The sequence below is a fragment of the Eucyclogobius newberryi genome, unplaced genomic scaffold (assembly GCF_026437365.1).
Source record: "Eucyclogobius newberryi isolate DKJ021-1_F unplaced genomic scaffold, fEucNew1.0.hap1 SCAF_4, whole genome shotgun sequence".
Taxonomy (NCBI): Eukaryota; Metazoa; Chordata; class Actinopteri; order Gobiiformes; family Gobiidae; genus Eucyclogobius; species Eucyclogobius newberryi.
Window position 1 is genome coordinate 15026385 of NW_027316056.1, and position 20823 is coordinate 15047207.

The window sequence follows — 20823 nt, forward strand, 5'->3', positions numbered from 1 at the left end:
GGCAGTAGTTCACAAAATAAACATCACTTGTGTCATATCCGGGGTCATGTCTTGTGTGTGGACAGTGGTCGTAAAGTGTCTCCCATAAAACTTCCTCAAATAAAACAAACAAGTTTATAAGGACCAAACCAGCCAGAGGTGTAGTCAATAAAACAGGACCATATACTGTACCTTCAGGTGGCACTGGTGTTATCATTTTCAACAGTTGAGGAAATTGACGTTGTGTAAAATTATTTATATTTTCTTTTTTTAAACAATATATTAAATTGGACTGTCACACAAATGTTCCTTTACTTTTGGCTGTATGTGCTTTTTAAATCTGAATTGGCATGCTCTGTTGCCTCTGGCGCCACTTCTTTCTACTTTCTACTTTTTTGTGTTATCATTAAGATTTTTTTACATCAATTTTTTTTTTTGACATGGTATATTTTTTTTGACATCGAATAATTTTTTTTTACATTGATTTTTTTTTTTACATCGAATTTATTTATTTTTTGACATTGAATTTGACATCGAAAAATGTAATCGTATTCATATACAATGAATATTTGTACTAGATTCAATGTCAAAGCAGATTTGAATTGTTTCTCTTTATGACTTTAATATAAGTTGTTTTATTATTGTTCATTGACATTTCCCACCTTTTTGTATATCAATGGTGCACTGTGTATTTGTTTTAATTTTAGACTGAGAGGGTCTACATGCCTTATCTAGATGGAGATTTTATTGCTTTGTCTAGAATTTTAAGCTTATCTCTCCCACGGCACTGCTCATTTTTGCACTATTCTGACCAACTGTAAATGTTATATATATTCAGACCAACTCAATTTTATTTTAAGATAAGATAAGATAATCCTTTGTTGTCCCACATGGGGAAATTTCATTGTTGCAACGCAGGTAGATACAGAGGTAGATACAGAAGAAAAGAACAGATCACTTATAGGAAGTCTGAAAAACACTCTCAGTAGAAGATCTCTTATAAACAAAAACTCCTATAGACAAAACCTCCCATTACCCAACAAGGGATGGAGGGGAAAAATAATAAAGATAAAAATAAATAAATAAATAAATACCATTGCATGTGATCACGACAGTAATTGCACACGAATATGTGTCACGACAGTAATTGCACATGAATTGCACATGAATTGCACAGTAATTGCACATGAATCACGACAGTAATTGCACAGTAGGACTAACAGTCCTATGTGTAAGTTCTACATTTTATGCATGCCCTTTTAGATATATGTTGCTACTATTATTATTAACTGTTGCATGTTGCACCATAATGTCGAAGCAAGTTCCTAATTTGTGAATTCTGTTCACTGACAATGGTAATAAATCCCTTTCGGATTCTTATTCTCTATGGAAACATTCAGGTGACAAATAAGTCAGATCTGTGGAGAGGTGAGTCCACTCATCTTTCTCCACAGCAGTTTTGAGCAAGAAAACGCCTGTAAATGAACAAAATAATTCAAGATAACCTGGATTTGTTGGATTCCATTGTGTGGAACGTTCCAGGCAAAGCAATAACATCTCCATGGAGACAGCAGGTGGCGCTCCTCACCAGAAATAGTGCACCTTTAACAAAAGTAGGCATATACATTCTAATATTCAAGTTGTCATAATTCTATATGTATGTTTATTTATTTTTGTCAGTAATTCTTACATTTGACCCATTTTATGTTTTTGTAAATTGCAGGTCTTGTGTTTATTGTACGCGCTGACGTCACGGGTGTAATTTGCCGAACAAGCGCGACGTAAAAAAAACAACTGACAACACAACAGTCTCCGTCCGTCGGCGCTCGGGCTCCAATACTTGACCCGTAACACTAAATCGGATGCCTGGATGTCCTCGTTCTCGTTCCCGGGCCCGGATCGGCAGGTGTAGCGTGTGAACCCCGTAGACTCGGGGTTGTAGTAGCGGCGTCTGGAGCCTGAGAGCAGCGGCGGAGCGGTGCGGCGGAGCGGCAGCGGCAGCGGTGGGGGCGACACGGAGCTACAGCAGCTTCTCCAGAGCAAAGGAAGGAGGAGGAGGGACTCGCATAAACACTGACACTTTATTCGCAGACGAGCTAACCATAAGTTTCCGTCCAAGTTTTTAATCCAAAGGAAAAGCAAAACAAAGAAACGGTAAGTGACTCGAAGCTAGGACGCATTAGCCGTGCGTGTGTTGCATTAGTTTGAATGCTAGCCTTATGCTAATGTTGTTAGCCAAGTTCATGTCATTGCTTTCTGTTCAAACAACTGATAGTGGCCTCTTATCGCATGGTATGATTGTTAGGATTTGTCCGTTTCTAGCCATATTTTCCTCACATAGTTTAATCCTGTGTAAATGATATAGCAGACTAATCATTCATTGATAAGGTTAGCTGCTCGGGAGAGCAAAGCAAAGGTATCATTGAACATGAACACTCCCCACGCTAAATGTCTGACATGATATGAATCATTATATGAAGCTCTTTGTAAACAGACTGGATCTACTGGGAATAAAGACACACCTCTAATGTGATTTTCAGGTTAAAACACAGAGGGATATGTTTATGTCAGAATACAATACAGGTAATAATAATAAGCTCCTGCTTCGGTAAAAGGGCAACAGGTGGTGACAAGTAGGTCACTGATTCTGTGGACTTTTTATTAAAGCCTTTTGGCAATAGCTTTTTGTCCAAATGGCTGAAAACTATTGTTGACTTATACTTAATGTGTGTGTGTGTGTTAAAGCTGGGTATTGCCAAGAACCTTACAGTAAAATAGTAGAGTTCATGATACAATGTATATCCCAATACATGCATATCCCCATAAATGTTTTAAGTTGACTTATTTTATTCAGCTCAGAAGTAAGCAGGAAGCTCAGTGTAGAATTCTGCAATTTATAATGGATTTATGTTGTTCAAATATATTGCAAAAAGCGTCTATTCAAATTTGTATGGCAAAGAAGTCTGTTTCAATATATTACCATATCAATATTTTGCAGAAGGCCGGAGTGTGTATGTGTCCCTTTAAAAAAACAAATATTCAATAGAAATAAAACAGCCGCTTTTTTCTAATCTGTGTTCTAAACCACATACATTTACTGACAGATTATTTAAAAGACAAGCTGATCATTGACATTTAGAATTGGGATGTATTCACAACGCTTCACTTTTCCCCCATTTTGTTATGTTACAGCCTTATTCCAAAATGTATTAAATTAATTATATGCCTCAAAATTCTATAAACAATACCCCATAATGTCAACTTGAAAAAAGGTTATTGGAATTTTCTGTAAATGTATTACAAAAACAGAAAAAGCACCTGTACATAATTGCCATGATACTCTTGCTTCAGTTGATTGGACATGATTTAGAAAACCACTCGCCTGTCCATATAAGGTCTCAGAGTTAAGAGTGTTGTCAGAGCACAAACCAAGCCATGAAGTCCAAGAAATTGTGTGTAAACCATCAAGGCACAGATCTGGGGAACGGTACAGAAAAACTTCTGCAGCATTGATGGTTCCTATGAGCACAGTGGCCTCCATCATCCGTAAATGGATAAAGTTTTGAACCACGAAGACTCTTCCTCGAGCTGGGCTCCAGCGTGTGTCTGTGGAGAGAGGAGAACCTTCCAGAAGAACAACCATCTCTGCAGCACACCACTAATCAGGCCTGTGTGGTAGAGGGACCAGACAGAAGCCACGCCTCAGTAAAAGGTACATGACAGCCGCCTGGAGTTTGCAAAAAGGCCCCTGAAGGACCATGAGAGACAAAAATGTCTTTGGGTTGAAAAGCAAGTGTCACGTCTGGAGGAAACCAGGCTCCTCTCATCACCTGGTCACCATCCCTACAGTGAAGCCTGGTGATGGCAGCATCATGGTAGAACTATGAGAGTAGTCATGATGAATGGAAAGATGAATAGAGCAGTGTACAGAGACATCCCTGGCGCTCTGGCAAAGATTAATCTTCCAACAGGACAATGACCCTAAGCACAGAGCCAGGATAACAAAGGAGTGGCTCCAGGACGACTCTGTGACTGTCCTTGAGTGGCCCAGCCAGAGCCTTGACTTGAACATTTCTGGAGGGATCTGAAAATGGCTGAACCGTCACTCATCATCCAACCTGATGGATGATGAGTGATGATGAGGTTCTGAGAAGAAGAATGGGAGAAACTGCTCATAAATAGATGTAGCAAGCTTGTAGCATTAAACTCACAAAATACTTCAAGTATTGAGCAAAGGCTGTGAATACTTATGTACATGTTTTTTGCTTTTTTCTGGTTTTGTATTGTAATTATTATGGTGTATTGTTTTACTGTATTGCTTAATTTTGAGTCAAATAATTAATTTAATACATTTTTGGAAACGGAAAACTGATGCACTGTAGACCCAAAAAACACAACTTTGCTCTAAGCTATTTATGCTTTTAGCTGTTAATGGTAATTGAATGCACAAGAGGTATTAACTAATATCAGTATTCAAACTGATATTAGTCATACTGATACATCATAAAAAGCAAACACAAACGTCATACAAACTACTACTTGAGATAGAGGTGAACGGTTTGTCTTTGATACAAAATGAACATGGGGGTGGTTGGCAGGGTGTGGGTTGTGCTTTGTTGTGGTTAATGATTGAACTTCTGCCTCCTGATGAGATCTGTAGTTCCTACAGTATTTCCTGTAAAGTCTCCCCACTGTGAATGTGTGGTTTATTGTTTTTACTGGACTGCATGTAATGTTACACAGACATCAAAGCTATGTCATAAGTTTATATTTTCTGTAAAACGAATCAACCATCGACTTAAGTATCTTTATCAACCATCGACTTAAGTATCTTTATCAACCATCGACTTAAGTATCTTTATCTAGAAACAATTTGGAGGATTTTAGGGTTGTCATCTGGACTTTCTAAATCTGAAGGGCAAGTCACTTCCACTATTGGTCACTGAGTGAGTGACAGGAGCATTTAATCAACACAGTGAAGTGTGGACTTTCAGAAGCAGCAAATAGCTTTAGCTATCTCTTAAAGGGAATATATATGTAAGTGTACATGAAATGTGATCTAGTTGCAAAGAAAATATGATAATGATTATTGTCCAAATGCCTCTGCTGTCATTCTTCTGCTGTAGTCTTTATCTTCAGCATAACCGTTTTCATCTCGTCTTCAATAATATTGTAATGTCCTACCAAGCAATGCTAAAATGGATCAGATGGATCAATACAACCCAAAAGCATCAGCATTGGCCGACTGAAAATGATTACCACAGATATTATTTTCTTCTTTAGAGTTGTTTATGGAACAGACAATAACTGAATGATTCCATATTATATAAACCTGACAAAAGGCAGATTGATATTGTAGCTCTCTATCAAATGGATCCCATTGAAATTTGGGAAGAGGAGGGACTTTCAGTGCAGTTATAGCCAAATTTTGGGGTTAACTGAACGTGTAGCATACTCTGTTTTTTACCATACCTTGTTAGCAAGTAATACATTGTTTTTATCAAAAAATCTACACAATATATGCACGGCACCAAAAGTTGTTTGGACTTGGAATGGATCAGTCGGGAACATCACATGATGAATTCTTTCTTTTGAGATAATATCAGCCTCAAAATATCTGCAGAGTTTAGTCTAAATCAGCCGTAGAAGAACCCGTATCAGTCACTGCTGTTTTTACAACCCAAGGCCATTGTGCAAAGCCCTCCTCTCCCTCCCACTCCTCCCCCTCTCTCTCTCTCTCCCCTCCTCTATCACACTCTCTCTCCCCTCCCTCCCCCTCTATCACACTCTCTCTCCCCTCCCTCCCCCTCTATCACACTCCTCTCACCCTCTCTTCCTCACTGCCTCTCCCACACACGTCTTATCTTATCTCTCTTTCTTTGTTTCTTTCCGTCTCCCTCTTTCTCTCTTTTTCTGTCTCTTTCTCACCCCCCTCTCTCCCCCCTTTTTCTCACCTTCTCTCTCTCTCTGTCTCCCTCTCTCTCCCCTTCTCTCTTCCCCTCCCTCCCTCTCCCCTTCTCTCTTCCCCTCTCTCTGTCTCCCTCCCTCTCTCTCGCTCTCTGAGGTGGGCATGGAGGCGGCACAAGGCAGGGCGTTGTGTCTTTCTCTCGCAGCAGCAGGAGTGTTGGTGCCAGTTACTCGGGACAAAAGCCTTGTTGTTGAAAGAGCGATCATGTGACCGTTTGTGTTCCACCCTTGTCATGTGACCACAAACCAGGGCAGGAGGCTGGATGTGCTGAGTCGCTGTGAGCAGGCAACCAAGAGCAGAGGCAGACAGAGACACATGAGGGCTGAAGATGCAAAGACAAGACAAGAGAGCAGATGGCAAGATGGAAATGTGTTTAAAGCGGAGAAAAAGACTTAAAATGGACAAGGAAACTGTAATCTCTCTCATTTTGTGGATTTAAAAAGTCAACAAGTGAAGATGTTCCTCCATGATGTTACAAGTGGTAAGTAGATAATCACAAGGCAAACTTTTTTCCCCTCTTTTCTCGTATTATGGCAGATTATTGTCTGGTCTATGATTTCTGCCGATTCATAGCGCGTTTATAGTTGCCAAAAACCAAGAGCGCCGGCCCTCAAGACATGACTAATGTGTCCACTTAAAGAAACAGTAGAAGATCAGCAGCAGCATTTACTTCTCCTGCTGAAATCTAAATGAACTGGTGTTGCTGTCCATTAACAATATTCATGAGAGAAAACTGATTTTCTTTTTTCATTTGTTTTGTTAATATTTGATTTGCACATATTTTTTAACATTTATCATAAGGAAGATAAAGGTTGTAAGGTAATGCTCAGATTTAGAAGTACACAGAACACCAAACTGAGTGCACCGCTGGTATTATATCGTGGCTTAGAGCACATGATGGCAGATACTGGCGAGTCCTGTCTTACCTGTTTGTGGCAACTCCAACCCAGTGAACGCTGTTGGTTTTCCAGCGAACAAAACCTTTGCCAAATAGTCCAGCTCTCTGTGATGAACGGGTTTTTCCACAAACATGTCTTATTTCAAGTGAAATCTAAACGGCTCCTTTCAGTCAGATCTGAGGTTGCGGGGGAGTTGGTCTGGCTCAGGGGGTTTCTCTCGGTTTTAAAACACACAGAGTGAGAATCTTACATACTTTGTTACATACATTGGGTTCTTACCTGGTGTAGTAAAGTATTGTGAAATAATGATTAATGAATAAATAAATACATATAACTTGAACCACCACATTTTACTTTGATCCCCCTTTTATTATAGAACAAAAATGTCACAATGTGAGCTTGTTTGAATTTGATTTGAATATTTGTTGATTTTATTTTCTGTTCCTTTGACTGGTCATGTGATATGGATTTCTCCTTGTAACAAAGAGCAGCTGCACATTTCATTGGATAAATCGTGTTTTCTATTTAGAATAATGTAATCATCCAGGTTATTTTTCTATTTCATTCATTACTTTTTAGTGTATTCTATTTTCCCGTGTATATTTATTATTTACATTATGTTCTTTTGTATAATTTGCCTTCTGGTCTTGAGCATTTGTAGTGAAGGTGCAGCAGTCACTTTTATGTGTATCTAGTGTCACTGCTTTACATAATATGCTGTAACGCGTGAGGTGGGGGAGGTTAGGAGAAGTCGGGGACGTTGGCAGTAACGAGGCCTAAATGTTTTGTTGCTCTAAATGTCTTTAGACTATTGTCCAAATCTACAGATAGATATTTTCTTTTTTCCTGTTATCGGCCATAAGAGGGAGTCTCATTGCTCCAAATGATGCAGTGGATCAATAAATATAATTGCTGATGATTATATGTTTACATAAATGTATATTTTTCTTGTATAGCAGTGTACTTCACATGGTAATTAATTTATGGAAAAATGTTCAGCTTCAAAATATCAACGGTATTTAAAAATCTGAATCGGACACGTGACAGACTTTGTAAGAAGAAATGTCAGCATTTGTTATGTTAGTATTTTTGTGTTAAATGACTTGTTAATGTTCAGGAAATTAATATTGATAGACAATTTAAATAGTTACCCAGCCCTCTGCTGAACGGACAAAAGCATTTGTCATCCATTATTTCATTTACCATGTATTAGTATTCATTGGTGACTGATTAACTAGTGTGCCAAATTATGTTCTTATCTTTTGCCTCTTGCCATTTGACTCAGAGTTTGAGTGGAACATGCTGTTTATACTTCACACTATATATATATATAAATATATATAATTACTACACAATTGCCAGATGCATAACCATGAAAGATTAATTATGTACTAGGACTAAAGATGTAAAAATAACTGAATAACAATTATTTTTGTATTGTCAAAAGCTCATAAAGAGAAGCTCATATAGAATTACAAGCTCGTTTTCTTTAATGTATCCTTGTGTTACAGCCACAGCTTAAGATACGGCGGGAACTACATAGACCAGGGCTATTCAATTTCTTCAACTTCACTTCCAGATTTTTCGGCGGGCCAAGGACTCTGGGTCGCACAAAATATCCCCAGCATTATTTTAATAAATTAGTATTAGTATTAGATTTTTGTGAGAAATAACAAACAAAATGTCAACATGGCCAGCTAAATGGCCCATCCAGTACTGAACCAGAATAAACTAGGACTAGACTAGTACCAACCAGGTCTGAACCAATCAAAACGGGTTTAAAGCAGAAAAACGAGGACTAAACCAAAACCAAACTAGTGCTAACCCAGAATTAAACCAGTCATTTTTGTTTTTATATTTGAAAGATTAAATTGCTTGGCGGGCCTGATTTGGTCCCCGGGCCTCAAGTTGAATAGCCTTGACATGGACCATGATCCTTTGCTCCATTTCAGCACAAACAACATTTTGTTCTTTTCTTGTCTTTGAAATACAGCAGTAATTATATTTTTCGAAAGGTTTGTCGATGGAGAAAGCTACTGCACTGTTAGCCTCTTCAAAATAGTGAATATCGTACAGAGATCTGGATATTGTTACATCCTAATGATGACTTAAATGTTCTGAAAACATTACAAATTATGATAAATGATAATAAATCACACCGTAGCAATTTTCTCAATCTTGGTCTAAATTTCATTGCAATATAAGCATTTGCAGCACATTTACTCATTTGTGTCTCGCATCAAGCCGCCGTGTGTGATTGTAGTTCATGGAATGAATTGTTTTCCTGTTGCGACCAGTGCTTCCTGTAACAGCAGATTTCCTGTTGGCCGAGACCAAGGGGGAGATTTTAAAATAAATTTGGGATTACAAATTCCCGAGCAAACACAATGTATACCGGTACTTTTAATAATGAGCAAAGATGAATTGAAATGTGTCTTATGAAAACGCTCAAATGCCTTTGTCTTTGTACGCGCTTTTTCTCTGATGTCGTGTTTTCCTGCAGGGCCTTGGTGCTCGGAGGGCGCGGTGCTCTTGGCAGATGCTCAGCTCGTGAGTGATGAGCTCCGTGGTGCTGGTGGAGTCTGGAGGGACTGTGGTGGAGTACGTGACCGCAGAAGAAGACCCTCAGCAGGTGTTTACCCGCTCCCACCACACACGACCTTTAGGCCCCTACAATTCTGGAACACACGGCTGATTGCGTCTTTATTCCTCCCCCTAACAAGGTCTTTAATGAAGATTAGATTTAGTTCATTATATCAGGATAGTACATGAACTGAAATGTTTAAGAAAAGGCTGAAATGGGAACAAATTGAAAATCATTGTGCCTTTTGTAACTCAAATATGTGAATAATACACTACATGAAATGCCACCATGTACGATTCATTAATGGGATAGCTGGTCAAATTAATGTTTTGAACAGAAAGTTAAGTGGTTGAGACTCTTTAAGGGGAAAATTGGCAGTTATAGCCCATGTTTCTTCTTGTGGTTTGTGCAGGATGGAGAATGTGAGGTGGAGATCGAGCTGGAGGAGGAAGAGGGGGCGTGCGAGGATGAGGACAACTACCCAGAAGTCATTGTGGTGGAGGACGATCCTGGGGTGGGGGGCCTGGCACAGTCCGGTCAGCTCTACGTGTGCGATGGACAGACCTACATGATCCAGGAGGTGTCGGAGGAGCAGTTTGTGCAGCCACAAGAAGAGACGGGTGAGACGCAACATATTTGGTTATTACTATTATTTAGTGGTCTTGTACTTTGGATTACACTTGTACTAGTATTGGGCAAATAAACACGGCTCTTTTAAGTAATAAAAAACATTCAAATACTAACTGGGGTTTAAACGGGCATACCCAATTTCAAAGCTCAAAAGATTAAAGCTTCAAAGTATATTTCAAAGTATAACCGTTTCACTCCAGCTCTTACCACCCATAGGATTTACATTGCCAACCGCCATAAAACAACAGCAACAACAACAACAACAACAACAACAGGATTTACATTAGGGCTGAACAATTTAGGAAATGTATCTAAGATAAGATACGCCTTTTATTTGTCTCGCAAAGGGGAAATTACAGTGTTGCAACTCAAAGTAGATACAGAAGTAAATAATAAAGAACTTGTAAAAAAAACTTTAAAAAACACTCTTAATAGAAAAGCTCTTCTAATTACCATATTTCTGACATTGTGATAAGGATATTACAATTCACTTTTAATTAGGGATGCAACGATATTTAATATAATATAGAATCGTTCGATATGGGCGCTGTCCTGAAGTGAGCGTTTCCCCAGAGACTTACAGCTGCCATATTTAAACAGAAATGGGTTTTATACTCAGAAATGTAGTTGTAATATAGAGTTGTGTGTGTTAAGAGACTGTGGGAGGAGCTTCTGTCTGTGGCTGCTGCTGATGACGAGTGAGAGCAACACACACAGGAGGAAAAGACATAAGATTAAGAAGGAAATCATGAAATGCACAAAATGGAAAGGTTTGAAAGTGTATTTCTCTAGCAGTCCATAATAAGTACATTTTAAATTGTTCCACAGGTTAAAGAGCTGTAAATCACTCATGATTCATCCGTCTCGCTGCTGTTTATTGAAATGTTATCTTTCAAGTTAATATCACAGGTGTTTGATATTTATTATATTTAACTAAATCAAATGGATATCATGACCCATGTGTCAAGATGCGTTTTGAATCGTAACAAAAGTGTGTTGCATCTCTAGTTTTATTGTAGATTTCTATTCAGAGTTCCTATTTTCAACATATTCAAGATTCATTAACTTTTGTGAGAAAGGCTAATTTGAACTTCTAAACCAAGACAAGAATCTCACGGTTTTAAACAGGATAGTTTGTTGTTTGCAGTAATTATGATTGTGTAATTGTGACCATTAAAATTGCAATTTTGATTTGATAGCGATATATCCAGCAACCCGTGTGTGTGTGTGTGTGTGTGTGTGTGTGTGTGTGTGTGTGTGTGTGTGTGTGTGTGTGTGTGTGTGTGTGTGTGTGTGTGTGTGTGTGTGTGTGTGTGTGTGTGTGTGTGTGTGTGTGTGTGTGTGTGTGTGTGTGTGTGTGTGTGTGTGTGTGTGTGTGTGTGTGTGTGTGTGTGTGTGTGTGTGTGTGTGTGTGTGTGTGTGTGTGTGTGTGTGTGTGTGTGTGTGTGTGTGTGTGTGTGTGTGTGTGTGTGTGTGTGTGTGTGTGTGTGAGAGAGTGAGAGAGTGTGTGTGAGAGTGTGAGAGTGTGTGTGTGTGTGTGTGTGTGAGTGTGAGTGTGAGTGTGTGTGTTAGTTTATGGGGCAAAACAAACTTTGGGGTACTCAAGCTAACAAAATCTGTTTTTTTTATTAGGAAAGCAATTTGTCTTCTTAACTATATTATAAACTTTAGATTTGGATCAATCATATAAACAATTGCGGACTCTCTTAGCCAGGGGTGTCCAAACTTTCTTCTCTGAGGGCCGCATTATGATGGCAGGAAAAAAATAGTCTGAGGGCTGCACTTTGAAATCCTTACAGAGCTGAGCCACTACATGACAAGGAAGTGAATCAATCAAAATATCACATGTAGTTTTGATGAGCCACCACATTTTTAGGTGGAACATTAATTTTAGGTCTATACAACATAAACATTTTGTTGTTGAGGTTATGATGGCAGGAAAAAAAATAGTCTGAGGGCCGCATTTGGCCCCCGGACCATAGTTTACACACCCATGCTCTGAGCACATACTGCCCCCTCGTGGCTAGTTTCTGAATCTCGATTACAGATGGATTCAGTGGCTTTATCGGCCTCTAATCGTGGATTAATCTCCTAATTATGACATTCGTCTAGTCTGGGCTGCGTTTGGTTAGAAATAGAAGCACAAAGGCAAATAGTTTGAATATACATCCATTACATGTTTATAATAATGTTAGAAATGACTTGTTACGGCATCTGGTTATAGTTAAAATGCATCTTACGTTCTGCGTGCTTTTACACTGTCTATATTCTCAATAACTGGAAAGCGTTTCTTTAGGTTCATCACCCTCGTTTCACCAAAAAGTGAAAAGCGTGAGCGTGCATTGTTACGCAATTGGAGTTCTGTGCACGTAACCCTCACAGAAGGAGGGTTACTTCCTGTGTCGGCGGCGGAGGGATAGCCGTGTCTCTCCGTGACGCGGCTCGCCGAAGTCACTGGAGATTCCCATTAGCGGCGGAGGGATACGCGCTCGTAGCTTTCCCATACAATTCAGTGAGAAGTCAATGTGAATCTGCAGCACGGGAGAAACATGGCGACTTCACAGTATGAGGGGCACGCGAATCAACTCGATCTACTCATCAGAGCCGGTAATGTAGCGCAACAGATTAAAATGCAGCGCGTGCGGATTAATATTGAAGCGCTGCGTGTTTTTGTAAGTCTCCGCTGTGCCGCTCCGCTCCGCACCGTAGAGAAGCAATGGAGGGCAATCAGGAAGTGATCACCTTGGGTAGCAACCTGCATGGTGTTGCTAGACCGTTTTTAAAAAATCTTGTTTGTTTTAGTAGACGGAAAAAGCAATAAATGCAATTGAATTTGATTGCGAAATGTATGTAGCCTTCAGCGGACGGACTTTTGCATGTTGTTAGACCAGATTTATTGTGCAGCGTGGCCCATGCGGAATAACGGGCTCTGCAAAACCAGGAAGTGCGAGGATGTTGTCTTTCCTGCGTCTTTGCCACGCTGTCTGGGGTCGGAAGGACATGTGGGGTTATTTTAACTGCGATTCAAGCAAAACGATGCATACATAATGTTAAATTGGTCGAGGCTGCTCGGCGTTGGTGTAGCGCTTGTGTAAAAAGAAAAAGTACGGAAGCTGTTGATTACATGTACATAATTAAATATCATGAAATATTAGTGGTGATTATATTAATTATATTTAAACATTCTAGATTTGACGTTAATGGTTTAAACTTGGACGCTTGATTTAGATTTGTTGTATTTATCCAATATCACTTCCGCTCTACTGTTGTGCTCCCTTTCCTACAGCGTGGGCCTCGGCACACTGCCTTTCTTCATTTAAATACGTCGACTATTTCATTAAATAAACACTAGATTTCCACTCGTTTCACAAATTCTTACAACTTTGACCGATTTGCACACATATTTGTTGTATTGCGTCAATTGTACGTGCTTTAAATTGCTATTTTAAAGGTAATTGTGTCTCTTTTCTATGGCGGAAGCATTGTTACCGTGCGAAGGCGGGTTAAAGCTTTGATTGACGGCTACGTTTGTCCAATTGGCTCATGGCGCAGTTTGACGTAGTCTTCTGTCCAATCGTATCCCAGGCGGGGCGGGTTCACAGACTCTGAAGCAGCTAATCAGAGGCTAGGGGGGTGTTGATTGACAGGAAGACTGGTGCGATACTTCGAAGAGAACTGGAGGGAAAAAGATCGAGTGTAAACACGGAAGTCATCAGCGGCTGCACTACTTTCTGTCGGACTCGCTGCTATTCTTGGCCCCGCTACACTTTTTTTTTACATTAATACAACTTGAATAACCCTTATAAAAAGATAAACGTATCAAATGTGGGACGAATTAGTCAAAATATGCTTATTTTCACTGCATTATTACCCAAAATTATAATGCTGTTGGCTGGGGTACTCCTTTGTGTGAATGCCTTCTTTCATTGAACCTGTTTTTTTTTCCCCTAAGAGCAGGACCCTCGGTGTAAATATTGGTGTAGCCCTATTGTACACGTTTGTTGTCCCCCACTTGCTGTCCCTTTTTTTTTTTTTCCTCTCTTACAATCTAAAGATAGACCTTTACGTGCCTCTGCCTGTTGCCTCAGTGCCATATCCAAACATGGGCCGAGCGGGGTGGCACTCACGCTCAAGTTTCCCACTGGTGACTGACGGCGACAGCAGGTTCTCTTCTCGGGGAACCCTTTGGCTCTGCACTTTTTGTTTAAGCCGAGCCAGTGTTTCCAACATTGTTTTTCTACCAGAAGCAATTTATATTTGAATCATTATATTAATAACATTTTTGAGCATAATGTCACAGAAACTAAAGTTCTTGATCCACAAGCAGAATTACACAGACGGTCACACACTTATTACAGTAATTATAATAATTACAGTATATCAAAGGGCAAAAAAAAAAAAAAAACACTGCTGAAGGCACTGCTTATAGATTCAATTTAGTAAATAAAGTACCATCAATAAAACCACAAGCAAAGTATAATTTTGGTTACCAATTTTTTTTTTTGTTCAGCTGATTTCTAGACTCTGGAGGGCCACCATAGAATCAGAAAAAAATTGTAGTGACATTGTCGGTGAACAATACACAAACTGGTAACTTGCTTCGAAACCACGGTGCAACATAAAATGAATAGTATTATTGTTATTAAAGAAACTGTCCAGAGTCCTGGAGACGTACACGCTCTCCAGTGATGGAAGTCTGCGGCCGATCACCTCAGCACAGGCACAATGCGCTGTAGTCTGTTTGTCCCTGGGGTCTTCATCATGTAATAAATAAATTATGCTCACACATCTGACAAGAATGTGTATTATTTACTATTGTGTGATATGTAATTACTGACAATGTCATGATTACTTGGCAAAGCAACGATCACAGAAATCTGTGTTCTCAGTTTGAGGCTAGATAAACTTTGTTAATTGGCAAAGTATTGTAGTCAGTGTTTTTTTTATTTTGACCCCATAGGCTTTTATTAGACAGGATAGCTCAGTGTGAAATGGGGATGAGAGTGAAGGAGGACATGCAGTAAATTGTCGGGTTGGTGCATTTTTCATTCAGTTCTTCAAGATGCATCACTTTACTTTTGAATAATTGTGTTTATTATTCAATATGTAAAATCATTATTCCCTCCCCTAATATTGTCACGCAAGACAGTGGATCTATCAAAATAACTTTTCCATGACATTTCCACAATGGGAAGAGACAACTGAAAGCTCAATCACCTAGAACTGATTTAATACTGTTACACCAACAACTACAACCAACAGGTGGTGGTCTTGTCACGCGTCTGACAAAAACACAATAGAAATCATAATTTAAGCCATTTCCCATGAGGCTCAATGTACTTTGTTAAAATCTAATATTGTTTACATGTTTGTCTATCACATGTTAATCTGTCTGACCCAGAGAGTTGACTGATTTGTTCCTTTCCAGTGGAGGCGTCTGTCCACGGCACCAGTATCCACTGCTCAGACAAAACCATCGAGGCGGCAGAGGCTCTGCTGCACATGGACTCTCCCTCCAGCCTCAGGGAGGATCGCAGTCCAGGTAATGTGAAAAACACACCAGATTAGTTTGTATAAACATGTTGTAAATCTTAAGATTAAATGGAATCTACATAATTATACATCATGTTGGACCCTTTTGTGTTCAATAATTAAGGAGGCAGCTTTTTAAACAAGGATTTAAAAAATATGTATACCCAGATAATTGACACTGAAATTAGTATCAATTCTAAAGCTGATATTGACAGTGAAATAACGACTTAAAAAGGAATAAGATAAGATAAGATAGACCTGTCCTGAATTAGAATTGTGAGACATTTAAGACCCTTAACCTACATCTGTGTTAATAATGACATTCAATTTATTAGTTTTTTTTAATGGTCATTTTAGTGTCGAAATACTGACTTTGATCATATTTTAACTACCGAATATTTAGTATTTAAGTATTGCTCAATGAAATTGTTAATATAATTGTGTCTGCAGGGTTTCATTATTATTTGTTTCAGACAATAAATAAAACATATAAACTTTTATTGAGAAGTCAAAATCTGACGTGTTGTTTTTATTCTTTTATTGCAGATTTCCTTCACGCCGCCATGCGCCCGGACATGTACGCCGAGACAGAAGTGGAGATCTCGACCGAGGATTGCTGCGATGACGAGGACGAGGACGAGGACATGGTCACTTTGATGGAGGAGCCTGAGCCGGACCACGAGCCAATCAGGAAGAAGAGAGGTAGAGATGATATAATGCATGTTCAAAAGCTGCTCTCCGGCACACACTGTTCTTAAGTGAAACGTTTGCCCTGCAATTTTCACTCTTTTCTGTGTAAAAACGTTGACAAATTCATAAATAGAAGTTTTGTACTCCATCTAGTGGTGACACCAGGGAACTGATTTTTTTGCTATGCTTCTAATAAAGTAAATTAACATTTTCTCTTTTTGTAGTTGGACGAAAGCCAAAGCAGTTTTCACCCGATTCCCCCGACCTCGGCATCAAGAAGAAATCCCGAGAGGGCCGAGGTATTCAGCCATTACAATTCCAAATGTGCTTCTCTGTTTTCTCTGTCCGAAAGCTTAACTTGTCGACGTCCGACAGGAACCACCACTTACCTCTGGGAGTTTTTACTGGACCTGCTCCAGGACAGAAACACGTGTCCCAGATACATCAAGTGGACGCAGAGGGAGAAGGGCATCTTCAAACTGGTGGACTCTAAAGCCGTGTCCAGACTTTGGGGCAAACACAAGAACAAGCCCGACATGAACTATGAGACCATGGGCCGAGCGCTGCGGTGAGATGAAACTGAACTATATTACCATTATTCAGCAGTTTTACACCATCGTTTAGTCCTTCATTTTGGACTTTTTAATCAAGTTTTGTGTAAGTAAGTAAAATGTGCAGATATATTGTAAAAGTGGCCCCTGAGGTCAAAATGAGACCGCTCTTTGCTGTCTGTATCAAATCCCAAACCGTTTCATCGTCCGAGAACCAGGAACGGATGCTAATTGTTGTTAGCACTAAAACTCTGTTGCGGTCTCTTGAAAGTCATGGACATGTATAAACTCGGCTCAGTGAATAATTATCAGGAAGCTCAGAGTTTTAGGAAAGGATTCAGTTTTGTTCCTTCTCTTTTATTACACATTAAATGGGCTGTACCATCTAATGTACTATGTAAATTAAAGAAAAGGATATTATGCAATTGGGCTTATGAAACTGAACTCTCTGAATGTATAATTGCCTTCACTACTTGAGAGGCAGACGCATTTTAAAAACATGGTTAACCTTTGGCTAAATGACATAACTTATAATGTTTTGTTGTTTGCAGATATTATTACCAGCGAGGAATTCTTGCCAAAGTGGAGGGGCAGCGCTTGGTTTATCAATTCAAGGAAATGCCCAAAAACATTGTGATTATCGACGACAACAAGGCGGACATGACGGAGGATCTGATCCGGTCCAAGTCGGCGGTGTCGTACGAGCGCGTGCCGCCTCCGCCGAACCTCCTGCTGAAGAGCGACCCCCAGACACCGACCAAACCCAACATCCTGAGAGGCAGCAGGTCCAGCATCACCGTCACCGCCGTCAACAAGCCAGCAGGGGGCAGCGCTCCCGTCACGCCCGCCCTTCAAACGGGAGTCACGGCGGATTCCAGCAAAACGCCACAGTCTCACGCCGCCATCATCAACACCGCCACAGGCCCCAGGTCAGTGTGGGCAATGAAAACCACCAATCAGCGAGTTTAAAGACTTTTACTGTAGTTTGTATTCTTTGCGTGTTTCATTGGAGATTATAAAAGGTGCTTAACATTTTTGTTTAAGGCAAAATTCAGATTTCTTGGTTCTTTCCTCAATAGTTTCTCATTTTGTCTGCAGATATATCACATACTTGACCACAAATTATACTTTTTGTGAAGCTCAAACCCAATTTTGAGGTTAGAAAGTGTAATTTCCTTTCCTTTCCTTGTAATAGAAAAGCAAACTAACTTGACTTTTCTACCTTTCAATTCAAAATACTTAAATTCATGAGCGTTGATCAGTGGAGCTGGGCAGTGTTTTTAAATTTAGATACAATTGTCCATGTTGTTTTGAAGATACGCAAAATGTTATAGAGCTGATAAAAAAAAAATGTCATGTAAACTTCCCACTTAGTGATAAATCTGAGACATTTCACATTTGTCTGATGATGAAACCACAACTAACACATTTAAAGACTCGTTTGAACACACTTACTGTCTATATCGTCTCTTAATGAATATTGTGACGGTCGACTTCACTTTTCCTCCAGTCACTTCTGATTTCCAGTGTTTCTTTACGTTCTGATGACGGAGCATTTAAGGTTCTGTAAAGCGTGTTTTAAAGCTCATCGTTTGTGGTTTCAGGGCGGTGAGGGTGGCCATGCAGGTCCCACTGATGATGACGACGTCTCTGGGACAGAAGATCTCCCCTGTGGGGACAAGCGCCGGACACACCACGCTCCTCACAAACTCCGCCCCCATCAACGCCATGTCCAACGCCAACTCACAACAGAAGGTATCTGCATCGTAGGATTTTGTTTCATGCTTTTATACCATAGTCATACTCTGGCTGCGGAGTCTTTAAAGATTTAAAACATTATTACATTTGATGGGGCCAAATAATACAAGTATTACATTTCAAGTGTAATATTCTTGGTCCTTGATTTAGTCGTAGTCATATTGTTTTGTCAGAATGTTTTCATGTTTTATGATTTAAATATAAGTTAAATGTGTGTCTTGGATTTGCTATTACAATGGATTATTATAGACTAGACTTCATGATTTTGCGTTAACATATTTAGAAAAAACTAATATTTGCATAAAATATCCCGTGACTATTTTAATTGGTATTAAGTTTATATTATAATATATAGTGTCTTTATCAATGCATATATTTTGTACCCAACACACACTTTCAGTATTAGTGTTTCTTTTTAAATTTAAACAATGTTATTTTGCCTGACATTACATTTTACCTTAGCGACAAAACATGAGTGATTTTTGCAAATGGAATGTAATTATTATGTGATCTTAAACTAGTCCTGATATAGATCGAGAAAGGCAAGATCCTCCTAAAACCTACATAAAAATGAGAAAAGTCTTAAATGTCTCTAAAGCTGAAGCTGATTTTTGGAGCTAAAATTGTCCCAAATGCTGCAGGTGGTGATCCAGACTCTGCCGACGATGGTTCCGGCCACAGCTGAAAACGGAGACAAAATCACGGTCCAACTGGCCAAGATCATCACGATCCCGGCGCACCAGTTGGCCCAGTGCCAGCTCCAGACCTCGGGGTCCAAACACGGCGTGGGCTCCACAGCGGGGAGCATCAGCCTGATGGGCAGCCCCCTCACGGTGCGCACTCTGGCCCCCGTGAACATGGGCCCGGGAGCGCAGGTGATGCGGCTCACGGTCCCTCAGCAGCAGCAGACCGTGGTGGTGTCGCAGGGCGGGGGCGGAGCCGGCGTCGTCACGTTATCCGCAGCCAATCAGCCGCAAGTGATCAGCGGCGTCCTGAACAGCTCCGAGCTGCTCATCGGAGGAGCAGGAGTCACTCTGGAGAAGGTGAAAGTGGAAGCGCTGCCCGTGTCCATCGGGGTTCAAACGAGTCCCAGAAAAGTCCACGCCGCGGCGTCTGAGGCGGTGAGCGCGGAGGTGTCCAAAACAGAGGAGCCTGAGTGTTGAGGCCGTTCTTTCCGCTGTGTCTCGGAGCAGAGCTTAGTTTGTACAGAAGTCATTTTTACTCTCGTTATAACCAGCAGCAGTTTGAGACTTTTACACTTCCCCTTCTGCTGCGCAAGACGTTTGTCGACCTCAACCCTTGAAGCAGCTTCTGTACAGTCCAGACTGTAGCGTTTAACACAGACTCTCGGTGAAACTAAAGGGACCAACACTAATCACGACAAAGGAAACTGACTTTGGAGAAATGCGCTCACCCTTTCGACAACACTACACATTCAGGCAAACTATTACAACCAAAATGTGACGTGGATGTAATGACGCTTTGGTGGAGGGCACGTTTCAAATGTTGACTTGTGGATGATGAAACCAGCATCACTTTTCTGTCATCACTGTGCAGAAGTGCAGCTGGAGCTCTGAGGGAGACGTCGATCATGGTGTAAATATGACGTATATTTACAGAGCACGTACACAGCAGTAGGTTACATTTGAACTCTTTTGTTTAATGTATACTTTGAACCGTAAGATTAACTTTTTATTCTTTTCATATTTTGAACCAAGCACAGTATTACCTAAACTAATGGAGCTAATACATGTATTTTAGTCTCTTCATGCTGTTGATCATTAGTAACAGCAGCTATGTGTAGGTCAGAAACCAGGTTATTGGCACTTTAACTCTGAGTTGACTCGTCAAATTTATCTTGGTATTTTTTATTTTGTTTTCCCAGTGGACGCTGCAGCTACTTTTGTGAATGCATTAAAAAGGCCAGTGCATGTCACGATTTCTGCTGTAAATGAGCTCACGATCGAATATCGGACGTTTTCAAAGGGTCAAATGCTGAAATGCTCTTGCCATTTCAGCCCAGATATTTCAGTTTTTACCGAGGGAAGAGATTTGTGTTCAGACTGAACTGTATATTCAACATTTGAAGTATATTCTATTTTGTTGTACTTTGTTTCAAAGTGTATTAAAGTAGATTTTACTGAAACATGATTCAGAGTTGTCGTTTTGTAATGAGGAATATGGTAGAGATGAGTAGAAATGTCTCCAATGTCAGTTTTCAGGAACACAACC

The 20823-nt window shown here is 40.0% G+C and overlaps 1 protein-coding gene across 3 annotated transcripts; it reads left to right on the forward strand.

Moving 5' to 3' along the window:
* The first annotated feature begins 1864 nt into the window (after positions 1-1864).
* On the forward strand, positions 1865-20742 carry LOC140377215 (ETS-related transcription factor Elf-2-like). Of its 3 annotated transcripts, none has more exons than XM_072462560.1 (10): positions 1865-2133; positions 9350-9478; positions 9843-10050; positions 15489-15602; positions 16139-16294; positions 16507-16581; positions 16658-16850; positions 17385-17762; positions 18438-18588; positions 19233-20742. In XM_072462560.1, exons 2-10 carry the CDS (start codon positions 9404-9406, stop codon positions 19752-19754), a joined length of 1872 nt encoding a protein of 623 aa, XP_072318661.1. In that variant the 5' UTR covers positions 1865-2133; positions 9350-9403; the 3' UTR covers positions 19755-20742. The 3 variants fall into 3 exon arrangements, with proteins under 3 accessions (XP_072318661.1, XP_072318660.1, XP_072318662.1); XM_072462559.1 differs by lacking the exon at positions 1865-2133 and adding an exon at positions 6095-6428; XM_072462561.1 differs by lacking the exons at positions 1865-2133; positions 9350-9478; positions 9843-10050 and adding an exon at positions 12475-12667.
* The last annotated feature ends 81 nt before the right edge of the window (positions 20743-20823 follow it).